At 59.0% G+C, this 13,574-nt stretch overlaps 1 protein-coding gene across 1 annotated transcript in view; it reads right to left on the minus strand.

Moving 5' to 3' along the window:
* The window catches only part of CDH22 (cadherin 22), a 115,816-nt gene that overhangs the window by 9,809 nt on the left and 92,433 nt on the right, over positions 1-13,574 (minus strand). The window contains exons 8-10 of the mRNA XM_079127933.1: positions 11,770-11,906; positions 1,284-1,405; positions 1,057-1,174 (exon numbers count right to left, since the gene is read on the minus strand). Coding sequence (XP_078984059.1) covers positions 1,057-1,174; positions 1,284-1,405; positions 11,770-11,906 — 377 coding nt within the window. The remainder of the gene's footprint in view (positions 1-1,056; positions 1,175-1,283; positions 1,406-11,769; positions 11,907-13,574) is intronic.

Consider the following 13,574-nt stretch of genomic DNA (forward strand, 5'->3'; position numbering starts at 1 on the left):
TGGGTCTCCTCATTCCTCCCTCCACCAGCCGCCCGTCACCCCCAGTGTGTTTCATTTCTGTCCTGCCTCGCTGGACTGTAAACTCCCAGAGGACTGAGACTGTCCCATCTGCCATTGCATCGCCAAAGCCCAGAGCAGAACTTGACCCATAAGCAGAGTCTCGGTAATGCTCACTGACCTGCTCAAAAAATAATTGCTGGATGTGGGAATTGGTGTGTTCTAGGTGCTAACAATATACCGTGGTGGCTCTCATCCCACCAGGGCCACCTAGCCACTCGCAGTGGTGAGCATTATTAGCCCCTGTTTACAGATGATGAAACTGAGGTTCAGAGAGGGCCAGACAGACACTTGCCAGGGTTGCATGAGGAGCGGGGACCCAGGGCCCTCACCCCGGCGCCTTGGCACCTGCTTCCCGCTCAGTCCACCCCTTAAGGCTTCAAATTTCAACTTCCTGAGGAGCTCTGGGTGGAGTCTCACTGAGGACTCAGCTGTGGGGCGCGGGCAGGGGGCTTCCAGAGTGTGAGCTGGGCAGGAAGCACCTGCATCTGGGCAGCTGTGGCCTTGAGCTCCCCGTAGGGTCCTGGGTAGTCCCTTTCCCTCTTAGATTCTCAGTTTTATCACCTGAAAATTGGCAGAGGGGCAGGGAAACCACCCTCCAGGGAGGTCGTGAGGATGCAGAGGTAAGTGGGGCAGGAGAAGCACTTCCAAACCACGGTCTGAGGACAGCGTGTGTGGGGCTTCCTTCCACCGTCACTTACAGCGGGCGTCCCCACTCTGCCCCCGCCAGGACCACCCTCGCCTGTGCCCTCTCTGGATCTTTCCACCGACCACTCTCTACCCTTGGGATGCCCCTCTCTTTCTGCCAGCCCACACCCTGCTTGTTCTTGGTGGCTTGACCAGTGGGTTTGGTAACAGCCCCAGCTGGGCCCAGCTTTCTTAGACCCCACACTGGTCCCCTGGGGGTCTCAGTCCCTCCTTCTATAATAAGGGAAGAGGGCGGGGAGGCCAGGCCCTCCCTGCATGCATCCGGGGGTTGGGTGGCTCACAGTAACTCACCTTGGATGTCCAGCAGAGAGAAGTGGGGGTTGCTGGGAGCCTCAGGCACCAGGCGGAAGTAGAAGCGGTGCCCGCCCTGGGGCTCATCTCTGTCCACTACGCTGATGGTCTGGATGAGCTGGAGGGCGAAGAGGCGGGGCTGAGGGTGAGGCCAGCCACTCTGGGCCAGGCTAGAGGGTGCCCTGGCCGTCCCAGTGGCAGCCCCATTCCTGTCCCCTCAGTGGTACCTGGCCTGGCTTGGCATCCTCACACACGACTGCCTCGTAGGGAGTGGCCAGCTCTGGGGGATTGTCATTCACATCCAGGATTCGGATCCTCAGGGACGCCCTGGAGAGCTGAGCATGATTGTCTGTAAGGAGAGCACAGGAGGAAGGCAGGCATCCCGCGTGAGGGCTGGGCGGGACGAGACCAGGACGAGGCCCCACCGGGACTGGGCCAGGAAGAGGCCCCACCGGGACAGGACCAGGACGAGGCCCCACCAGCACAGGACCAGGACGAGGCCCCACCAGCACAGGACCAGGACGAGGCCCCACCGGGACAGGACCAGGACGAGGCCCCATCGGGACTGGGCCAGGAAGAGGCCCCACCGGGACAGGACCAGGACGAAGCCCCACCAGCACAGGACCAGGACGAGGCCCCACCAGCACAGGACCAGGACGAGGCCCCACCAGCACAGGACCAGGACGAGGCCCCACCAGCACAGGACCAGGACGAGGCCCCACCAGCACAGGACCAGGACGAGGCCCCACCAGCACAGGACCAGGACGAGGCCCCACCAGCACAGGACCAGTAAGAGGCCCCACCGGGACAGGACCAGGACGAGGCCCCACCGGGACAGGACCAGGATGAGGCCCCACCGGGACTGGGCCAGGAAGAGGCCCCACCGGGACAGGACCAGGACGAGGCCCCACCAGCACAGGACCAGGACGAGGCCCCACCAGCACAGGACCAGGACGAGGCCCCACCGGGACAGGACAGGCGGTGGGGTCCACAGGGCGTTTGGGTGGACCAAGCTCATCAGAGGACAGGACTGGGGACATCTGGGCCATGTGAGTAACGATCCCCGTCCCCTCCCCACCACCATTACCAGGAGCACTGGCACCGCGAGCATCATCACCACCATGACACCAGGGCCACCCATCGTCCCCAACGCAAAGAGCACCACTGCCACCCTCACCACCATCACTAAGCCATCACTGCCATGGACTCTCCTCGCCGCCTCTGCCAGGATGGTCAGTACCACCAGCACCGGCCACGCCGCCAGCACCATGCTCCCTCGCCAGCCCCATTGCCAGCGCCACCACCGCCATCACGCTGGAAGCAGCATGGCCACGGGCCCTGCTCTCGTCGCCTCTCATCACAAGTCCCAAGACCACCCTTTATTCTCACTTCCACCACCATCGTCCCTCCATGGCCACCTCACCACCATCGCCAGGGTCACCACCAGTGCACCCCCGTCCCCAGCAACACCATCACCTCCACTCCGGCCTCCATCCCATCACCCGAGCACGTGGGATGCACCGGGAGCGTCCACGGCCATCATTTCAGCTGCGGTTTGGCGCGACTCGTATCTTCACGTTGCAAAGGCGAAACTAAAACATGGGGACTTTAAAGAAGAGGTCAGCGGTCAGCGGAACTCCCAGACCTCTGGTCCCTGCGGACCTGATCCTGAAAGGGCCAGACCCGTCGAAGGAGGTGGAATGTGGCCAGCAAACGCAGCTGGGATGTGCACAAGGTCAAGGCCCTGGTCTTATCTCCCTCCGGGTCTCGGGCCTTGCTGGATGTGGCACAGAGTACGCTGAACAAAGGAAAGAAGCACGGAAGGATGGAGACCGAAGGAGGCTTGGATTCCAGGTGTGGCTGAGAGCCTGCCCCAGGGTTTGACCTTGGTTAAGACCCTGTCCTCTCTGATATCAGTTTCCACACATGGAAAATGAACAGGGCACAGTGAGGAAGAGCAAGGACTTGAGTCTCATGGTGCTGATCCCAACCCTGCCACTTAGTAGCTGTGTGATCTGGGGCAGGTCACTTAACTTCTCTGTGCCTTGCTTCTCACCTGCAAAACAAGTCTAATAGTACTAGGTTGGTTAAGAGAGAGGTTAATGTCTGTAAACCACATAAAACTGTAAACACACACACACACAAGTGCTATATAAGTGTTTGGTAAATAAATAGACATCCTCAAGATGACTCCAGATGTGAGCGCTTCACCCAGCCTGGCCTCTGAGCAGCACCCTGCACGCTGTCCCTTTCTGGCCTCTCCCTGTCCTGGGGCTCTGCATGCTCTCTGCACCTCATCCTCAGCTGTCTGGCCCCGGGATCGTTACTTACCTGTTCCACCTGCCACTGACCTCGGGGGCATCCTGGGAGAGGAAACAGCACCCCACTTCCAAGCACTGACTCGGATGACGGGGTCTCCCGCTGGGCTGGCAGGGAGCTATTTTGGTGGCAGGCTGGAAGCTTCCAGCAGCTGGCACCCCGTGAGTTCTGGGGCAAGCGGGGCTGGTGGGCCACCTCCTCCTCTGAACTCAGGGCCCTGACAGCAGCTGCTTGTATGTTGATAAAGAGAGAAATGGGGTGGGGGCAAGCGGGGCTGCCTCGTGGGGGTCGAGGGAAGGAGGAGTCCTTCGTTAGCTCAGACCCGACCCCTCTCTGGAGCTCCCCTTAGCCTGGGGCACCTTATCTCCTCGGCTCACCCAGATCTGCCGCTTCAGCGATTAGAGGACCCTCGCAGGGCTGAGAGGTGGGAGTCGCGCGGCGGGTGCCGGGCCAGCCGTTATTTTTGAGAGCGTGTGTTGCCAGAGAAGCTCCACAGACAGATGGGGAGAGGAGGGCGAGGCCCGCAGCCAGGAGCCCACGCCTGTGGGAGCCGCGGGGTCGCAGTGCAGTGCAGCAGCCGAGGGGAGCCCGGGTCCTACGGGCCATGCAGAGGGAGGCTGCAGGGCAGGCAGGATGCCCAGCGGCTCCTACTGCTGGGAGACCCCCAGGATTGTCTCACTGCCGTGCGATCCACCAGGGGCTCACCAACCTCTTTTAAAAGGTCGCAGGTCACCCCTGGGGAAGGCCCTGCCCCTGTGGCATGCCGAGGGCTGATCCCCAGGGTGGGGCCCCGCGTTTATAGCCTGCCCTGGCACCTGGTTCTCTGGGCTGGATACATAAGAATTGCCTGAGACGCCGTTAAAAAAATCCCAGCACAACGCTCGGGATGCTTGGTCATTGTTTTTGCTTTAACTGTTCCCCAGGGAAATCTAAGGTGATCAAGGACTGCCAACAAGTGACCGAGGGTGACTGGCAGGTCACCTTCGACTGGTTTCTCCCAACCCCTCCTGGTCGCAATTAGTATTGTTGATCATTTCTACGTCTATCCTCTTACAAAGACTCCATCAGTTGCCTAACCTTGACCTCCGTGCAGGATTTTCCAACTGAGAGCACCTTTCTTGCGGATGTCCTTGAGCGAGTCTCAAAACACCCCTAAGAGGACCCATTGTTAAACCCATTTCGTTGATGCGGAAACCGAGGCCCAGTGACGGGTGGGAGTTTCCCCCGAGTCAGGGCAGGGTCCTGAGCCTCCCGAGTCTAAGTGCTTGGTCCAGATACACTGGACCTGCTCTCCTGCTGCCTGAGGTTTGTCCGTTTGAGGGCAGCTCCTGCTCGGCCCCAGGCTCAGGCTGACCTCCCCAATGCCCAGTGGCAGGTGCCCCCTCCGGGGACTTGCTCCCCCACAGTCTCCCCCCTTGGCATCTCAGTTCAGCTGACTGACATGCAAATTAGTTTAATTATTTCTTCTTCTAAAATAAATTATATTTTGCAGTAGCTGCAATATGTTGTGTCAGGCAAAATTACATTCAATATTTTTAAACTAATTGATGCAGCCTTGAGGAAGGCTGATTGACAGCCCGGAGCTGAGCAGGCCCGCAGCCTTAGCCGATTCCTAAATTAAAATTAAACGTGCTCTGGCCCGGTGCTTCCTCCGTGAGCTGGCTCACCATGAAGCTGGGGAGGTGGCAGGTGGAGCCCCGGGGGCCCGAGGGGACTGAGGAGGTTAGGCAGCTGTGTGAGCGCACCTCAGAAGAGACGAGACTCAGGGCAGGAGAGCTGCTAGGCCACGTGGTAGGTCTCTTACCTCGCCGGGCTGCCGAGTTCCTTATGACAGCAGAGACAGCTTAGACGGGGCCGTTTGGAACTAGGCTTGTGGTTTTTGCTGACAACTTTGGATTAAGAATCTCCTTTATACGAAGGACACAGCAATGAGCAAGAACAACATAGTCTCTTGGTTTAGTGGCAGAGACAGATGCTACTCCTCTATGACAAGAGCTGAGAGAAGGAGCATTGGAGAGCTAGGAGAATAGCAGGCAGGAAGTCCTACCCTGGTGGGGTGCAGGGATGTTTTCTTGGAGTAAGAGATTTTTCTGATGAGATCTGGCTAGGAAGTAACCAGGCAAAGGTAATGGGAAGGGAAAGACTGTTTTGTGGAGTAGGATCAGCATGTGCAAAGGCCCTGGGGTGGGACAGGAGGCTGTAGAGCTCTTCCAAGGAAGCTCCAGCCCCTGGCAGTCACTCACCTGGCATCTGGACTAAACTGAGTGTGAGGGTGTTAGAAAACAGTGGGAAGGAAGAGGCCATGTGGCCTGGCCTAAAGACAAAAGGAATGTGCTCCTTCCCAGAAGGACAGCAGCAACTACGTACTCAGCTCCTGCTATGTTCAGGGTCTATTCTGCCTCATTTCATGCTGGTCACTCCCGTGGAGGTTGGGACTAATGTCATTGCTGTGTTATGAGGAAATGGGCTCAGAAAGGGAAGTGACTCCCTTGCAGGGAACAAGTGACACCTGGGACTTGAACACAGGCCCAATTCCAAAGGTGGCACTTTGGACCACCAGAGGGTACTGCCTCCCTCGGTGTGCCAGACCTTCTTGCCTTCGAGGTCCCATACAAATGTCCTGCCTCCTCCAGGAAGCTCTCCCTAACTACACTCAGAGGATGGGTCAAGTTGGACATGCCCACAAGGTCCACGGATTGTCCTGCCATTGCCGCCCGACCTCATCCCTCACCTCTCCCTCTGTCTTTCCCTGGGGTCCCAGTGTCCCTGTGCCACCCATGCACATCACTTCCCTGCTTCACGCCCCTCAGTGGTGTCCCTCCAGCATCCTCTGGGTTCCTACTCTACTTGTCCTCCTTCTCCTTCTCTCTGCCCGCGGCACCTCTGTCTCTATTGTTTAGGGCTGCACGCATGGCACATAGTAGCTGCTCAATAAAGATGTGTGGAGGGGAAGGTGCTGTCTGGGGCGCCCCTGCCTGTGCCCCATGGTGCACCGGGGATGCTGGGGAGGGGACCAGGAGAGGGCAAGGCCTTCCTGGACGGACTGCTGCACCCCTCCAGGACCCCTCCCTCTGAGGAGCAGCGTGGTGCTGTGACCCTCTCCCTGCCCTTCTCAGAACCAGTCTTCTCATCCAGAAAACAAATGGCTATCCCAGAGAAAGATGCCCAGAGAGAGGAAAGAATGAGGTCCTGGGAGTGGGGGCGGGCAGCAGGGGGGGAAGCGGGGGGCGGGGAGGGGCCCTGACGCCCGCCCCTCCCCCTTCCTCAGGAATTAAATTGCATCTGAGCACCAGGCTCTGAGCGGAGCTGGCCAGCTGGGCAGGAAGATTGATCATCCCAATTACCCACCACCAAGGAGGAGGAGGTGCTGGGTGAGCAGCTGGGGTGCTCTGGAGAGGGTACCTCCTGGTTCTCCTGGTCCTGTCCCCACGTGCCTCCACCAGAGGACGAGATGCAGGGACCTTGACCTCCTGTTGGGCTTCCACACGGAGGTGGGAGGACTTGACCTCGCTGGGGAAGTTCGTTCCTCTGAGGGACGAGGAGAATTTCTGGTGAAGCAGGGGCCCTGAGGTCATGGCATCCCCAGAATTTGGGGGAAGCAGAGGGGAGAAGGTTCTCTTTCCTAGGGGCCAAGTGGGTTCCTGATATTTGGGTGGCCCCCCGGCTTCCCCCAGACTCCATGGATGCCACAGAATCTTCGTCCCTGCCAGCATCTGTTAGGCACTAAGGTGGCACAGGACCCTGGTATCACCAGTCCCAGAGGAGCGCAGGCCTGGGGTACGCTCCCCTGGTGATGGGGGTCCACCCCTCCTGTGCACAGCCTCCCCGAGGCTCCCGCCCATGTGTCAGGCCCTGCCTGGGCACCGCAGCACGGGGCTGTGCCCGAGTCCCCTGTAGCCTCCTGTCGGTTCCAACCTCCCTCCCCAGAGCCCGAGGGAGCGATGGGGACCGCGCATCTGTTCGCGGCCCTCTTCAGCTCAAAGACCTGCCCTGGCTCCTGTCACCTCTAAGAGATGTTGGATTCAGCAGGGGACGTTCCAGGCCTGTCCCCTCGCCCTCACCCAGCCCACCTGCTCCAGCTCTTCCCAGCCCCAGTCTCCAGCCACACCTCTCCTTCTGTCCTCAGAATGGGCAGGGCCGCCAAGCCTCCAGGCCTCGCATACAGGTACTCAGAAATCCCCCTTGGCCCTTGAGACTCCCTCAGACACCCCTTCCTGCCGCCCCCTCTGGGTGGGCCAGGCGCTGGCTGCTCCCCAGGAACGCCACGGCCCTCTAACTTTTCTGCTATAGCTGACAGCTGGCCTGCCTCTCCCCTGGCCTCCTGTGAGCCCAGGGCCGTGGCCACGCATGTTTATCACCAGATCCCAGGGCCCGGCCCAGGCTGGTGGGGTGGATGACAAGAGGCCCTCAGAGAACCTTGACTGAAGGGGGACATGGGGAGAAGCTGCTGAAGGAGACAGAGCACTCTGCAGCCACCCCGCTCCTCCCTCTGTGGCCCTCCAAGGAGCACTGGAGGGGAGTCAGAAAGCGTCAAGGGCAATGGACCTTTCCCTGGCGGGGCCCAGTCTCCCCGGCTGAAGCAGGGGGCGGTGGGGTCCGAGGCTCGAGTCTGCCATCCGACAATCCCTCTCCCTTCAGATTCCGCTCCCCCTTTTCTTAGTACCAGGGATTGAATTTAGGGGCACTTAACCACTGAGCCACATCCCCAGCCCTTTTTATATTTTAATTTTGAGACAGGGCTCGCTAAGTTGCTGAGGCTGGCTTTGCACTTTTGAGCCTCCTGCCTCAGCCTCCCGAGTCACTGGGATTACAGGCGTGCCACTGCATCCAGCCTCAGACACCTTACCTGGCTATTAATTCCACCTGCTGGGTGCCACACACCATGCTGGGCACTTGCCACGTGGGACGTCTAATCCCTTGAGGGCATTATGTTCTATATAACACACAGCCCAAGGTCTGTGTACTGTACGCTTTAAATAAGTACAAGCTGCTCTTATCGCTACTTATCATTCCCCAGTGACCCAATAAGGTGGTCCAATGGCTCACGTTGTGTAGATGAGACATTCAGTGCCCGTCTCCACCCGTGCTCCACGCTGTTCTGTGTCCCCACTGGCTGTTTGTCCCTTTGGTAAATATTCACACACTCTGCTATGCACCTGGCAGGTACTGAAAGTTACAGATACAGATCAGACCCCGTCCTCGTGGAAGATGCTGGGAAAGAGGGGAGTCACTAAATATGCAAATAAATGCATCTAAAAATTGGTGGCAGGAAGGGACATGCTGCGTGCTGTGAGATGTGACTTGGCCGGGGTGACCCAGGTGGGGGAGCTTCTAGCAGGTCTGGTTAAGGTGACCGCTTTGCTGTCCTGGTCAGCCAGCCGGTATCTTCCCAGCCTGCTGGATGCGGCCCTGGGCATGCCCTACCCGGCAAGCCTTTCCAAGTCCCCCACCCCACCAAGCCTCTTTGAAGACTGTCCCTTTACAACTGCCCTTTCCACCGAAGGATTCAGACACAAATTGTACTTTAAATTCAATATCGGTCATTAATATTTCATGATTACAAAACGTTAAAGATAATGTCAGTGGAAGGAGCGTCTGCATGGGCAGAATGGATGACTCAGAAGTTCGGGGAGCGGGGAGCCGGCATACTAAGTGGGTTGGGAGGCTTTGAGGTAATCTGGGATGACAGGCGGCGCTTGCCGCTGAGGGCCACATTCTCTGAGGTGTGCAGGAAGCTCCGCGGCTGTGTATAAATATTTCCCCTCTGATTCTTGTCACCTCGTGTTTGTTGCGCCTGGGAGCAGGTGGGGCTGCCATGACTCCCCCGCACCATCCCTCTGTTTCGAAAACGACAAACGGACACTTCCAGAGGAAGACACAGGGCCAGGAGGGCAGGCCCACTGGCATTGCCCTTGGGGTTCGGTTGGCTCCTGGGGGCGGGAAACCTAGGACAGGTCCTGGGCCTGCAGGGACTCACTCTGGGGTCTTGGGGCTATTGCTGTTCCTCCCTGAGCTTCTCTTTCGTCATCTGGAAAATGGGGATAGGACACTAATCTTGTTCTTATCTCCTGGAGATGGCAAGAAGGCAGAGTGGGTGGGTTATTCGCCACAGCTCTTGATTTGTGCCAGCATCAAGGAAGTACCACGGGAAGGGCAGCTGGCAGACAGGCTGGGACTGGGAATCGGGACAAAAGTTTTTGCCCTCTGAGCCTCAGTTTCCTCATCCACACACTGGGGGCAGTTGTAGAGTCAACACATCACTAAAGTGCCTGGCCTCAAGTCACGTGCCCAGGGTCCAGGCCATCGGACAATCATTAGGTGAGCACTTATTAAGTCCCAAGCCCGCTTTCCTCCTCCAGTTCCGCCCTCCCACCGGCTCTGTGGGCGGAACCACTTGTTTTCCCCATTGGCTACCGACGGGGGCGGGGCTGGGGCGGGGCCGCAGTTCAGACACAGGGGCCAGTCTTCCTTCAGGACTCACCTTCCCCACCTGGGTTAGTCGCTGGGGTTGGTGGCGGGATGGGGTGGGGCTCTGAGAGCAGACTGTCAGGGAAAAGAAGGCCATGCAGAGATGCATCCAAGTCCCAGCTCGGCCACCGCACGTCCTCGGCCAGACCTGATTCTCTGAGCCTCAGTTTTTCCAAGAGTAAAATGGGCGCTGATCATGCTACTGATCAGGATTCGATAAAAGCACGTGCTAGAAAGCGTGGAGCCCAGGATGCACGTTAAGTGGAACTCATCCAGCCTGTGTGGAGGAGGGGCCCCTTTCATCTGTCAAGCGGTGGCATCACAGACCTGCCGCTCTCTCTGCAAGAGACCCACTGGGTAGAAGCACAATGCTTGACCCAAGAAGGGACTTGCCAGTGGTGGCACATCAGGCGTGTGACAGGTTGGTGGGGGCACGTCCAGCGGGCAGGGAGAGGCTCTCACCCCCTGGCTCTGCCTGCAGCCTGGCGCCTCCACCGCTGCCCAGGGAGCAGGTTCAGGGAGGAGGGAGGTGGCTTCTTCTCCAGCCACCTTTGTTATCTCTTTCAAGGGGAGCAGGAGTGGATTCAAAGGCTCCGGAGCAGCAGGCGCTGAGGTCTGAGTCAGCTTTGTATTTTCTTTTAAACCGCAGTTGAAAGAGAGGAAGGGAACTTCAGCCTAGGGACTTCCTCGGCCGGAATGGGCTGGTGGGGCTGGAAGCGGGAGGAAGCCAGCAGCGTGGAGGTAGGGGGCCGTTGGGCAGAGCAGAGCAGAGCTGCCCCCTGCAACCTGGTGCCGTGATTGCCCCAGCAGCTCTGTGGACTCCTGAGGTGTGTGTGTGTGTGTGTGTGTGTCCTCTGGAGAGCAGGGGGAGGCCGGGGCCCTGCGGGCACTCTCCTCTGCCCTCTCCTGGGTCCCCGTGCATCCCTGCGCCCTCTGATCCTCACTTCCATGGCCTCGCTTTTCTGGACCCCACGTCTCAGACCCCCAGCTGTGCCAACTTCTCTCTCACACATATACACGCATGTGCACACACATACTGTTCCAGAAACTTCTCAGCTGTGCCGAACTGCCTGCAGTGTGTGAAACTCAGGCCAAGCACCTCAGAGTCATCCCTGTCTCCTCTCCAGTTCTCACCTTCAGGTCAGCCCCAAAGTAGGTCCTGCGGGTTCATCTCCAGCCTGTCTGCTACTGCTCCAGGCAAGCCATCAAAGTCCCTCCTCTGCTCCAACCCCTCCTGTGACTCTGGTATCAGGAGCAGAGTCTAAAGACCCCACCATGGCCAACTACTCCGACCCTCACCAACCATGCCCGCCCGCCTGCTGCTCCTCTGGCATGGGGCTGAGCCACTGCAGGGCCTTTGCACTGACTGCTCTCTGCGCCTGGGCTGCTCTTCTTCCAGAGGCAGCACGAGGCCCTCCCCCTACTGAGGTCTTTGTAGAAATGTCTTCTATCAGGCCTCACCCTGAGAGAATCTGTGCCCCTCTTCCTTCCAAGCCCCTTGCCCCGCTCTTCTCTCGTTCTTCCTTAGCACTCATATCATCTGACGTCATGCACACCCTGGCTCTCAGCCTGCTGATGACCTAGGATAGGGACTTTTCTGCCTTGGTCAAGGCTGTGTTCCCAAGTCCTACAACAGGGCCTGGCAAGTAGTTGCTCAATAAACAACAGAAGAAAGCTGGCCTCAAAACTAGCCCTATCTTCTTGGCTTGGGACCCCTCCAGGCTCTTTATGCCGCAGACCAGCTTTTGCAGTGACCTCCACCCAGGTGGGATCTTTGCCCAGTTTCTTACTGTTTTCCCCGCCTCCAACATTGGCCCCGCCCCCATAGACTTTGACAGCCCAATCTTTGCCCCGCCCCAGCCATTGGACCCACCCCTCAGTTTTTGCCCCGCCCCTCAATTTGCCTGGTGGTGTCACCCAGCTCACCAGCTTCCATGGCCAGCACTGTGATGTTGTGCCAGCCTGCCGTCTCACGGTCCAGTCCCTTGCCCGTCACGATGGCGCCCGTGTCTGCATCAATATCGAAGATCTGGTCCAAGTCCGAGTCGCGGTCAATGGCGTACCTGCGGAGGCAGGCGGGGCTGATTGAAGGTGCCCCATGCCGGATGGAGCCCGTGTCCACATATCCCTTCCCACTCCACCTGCCCGGACACGGGCGGGCAGAGAAACCCTTTCCCAGAGGGAGGCACCTGGGTCTGCCTCGCAGGTGGCCGGTGCCTGCTGTGCCCGTGGGCCTCCCTGTCTTTCTGAGCCTCAGTTTCCTCAGCAGGGGAATGGGGGTAATTGTAATTTGCACCCGCGCTTGCTGCTTCTGAGAAAAGGCAACATGCCTGATACAGTTACAGAGGTCCCAATCTTACCTTTCCAAAATAGGTGACCCTGGAATTGGGCTTGATGGCGAGAAGGGGCCTGGGGAAGGCATTCAGGGCAGTGGGGACAGAGGGCGTGGAAATGATCCAGGGACCGGTTAATGGTACAAATAATTACAAATGGGAAGCGGGAGAGTCAGGCGCCGCGACACGCGGGCTCGATGTGTCCTGGGGGGCGATGGAAAGTTTTGATCAGGAAAGAGGGGGAGTTGAGCCTTCTCTGGAGGTCAAGGTGGAGGCAGCAAGACGGCGCCGGCTGCGGGGAGGGTCTGGGGCTTGGTCCCGGCTCCTGCCGCCTGCGCAGCACGCGTGAGCTAATCTGCGGCTTTTCAGTTGCCGCGTGAAAAAGCCCTTTGTTCCGCCTTCTTCCCGGGCCTTTGTGCAGCGGCTCCAGGCCTGAAAGGCCCGTGTCCAACACATGTCTCGGGCGGCGGCGGCCCAGAGAGGCCCCGCCAGCGCCAGCCTCCGCTTCCCGGCGCTGATAACACCGGTGGGGGCGCACAGCGGCTGCGCCACAGACAAAGGCCTCGAAGCCAGGCAAAGGCTCATTGTGCAGCCAGGACAAAGCATCCTGGGGCGGGCTGAGCCCCAGCCACTGGCCCTCCCCCACATCCCAGAGAGGGAAACTGAGTCCCGGGGAGGCGAGGACACCAGAAACTGGCTGCTGGGAGCCCCAAGCCTGGGGTGACCCTTCAGGGGCATCTGGCTACATGGCCCCAAAATCCCTGGGCCTCAGTTTCTCCACCTCTTTGATGGAGATGACCCCTCGGGATGGCAGGGGTCAGAGCGCACTCAGCTGGGCTTGAATCTTCTGCCTGTGTGACTTTGGACAAGACTTCCTTTTGCTCATCTGGAAGAAGCTTGGCGTGGGTCAGGGAGGAGCTGAGACTCCTCATATTTGCTGTGGAGGAGTGAAGGCAAACTGTAGAGGGCTGTGCACACGGGAAGAGTGGGCCTTACAAGCCAGTCCTCCTGAATCCCTGCTTTAACACTTCTTCCTGTCCCTATGCTGGGCCTGGGTCCCACTGAGCGGGGAGGTCCAGGGGCAAGACGGTAACTCCTCCCCTGGCACATGCTCGCCTGGCCGTTGGCGTCCTCCCCAGCCATGCCCTGCTCCTTCCTTCATGCCAGACACGACCAGGTACCTTCTCTGTCCTGGTCTGTGCTAGGCACCAGGGACAAAGGGGCAAAGGAGACAGGTGAGGATCCTGCCGGACATCCTGTGAGGCTGACATGATCTCCCCACTTTGCAGATGAAGACGCTGAGGCTCAGAGAGGAAACTTGCCAAACTTAGGGTTGCAGCGTTCGGTTGTGCAGGTGGCGTTATGCATGGAGGACCCAGGCCGGAGCGGGGAAGAGGG

Source organism: Sciurus vulgaris (genome assembly GCF_902686455.1).
Source record: "Sciurus vulgaris genome assembly, chromosome: 2".
Lineage (NCBI taxonomy): Eukaryota > Metazoa > Chordata > Mammalia > Rodentia > Sciuridae > Sciurus > Sciurus vulgaris.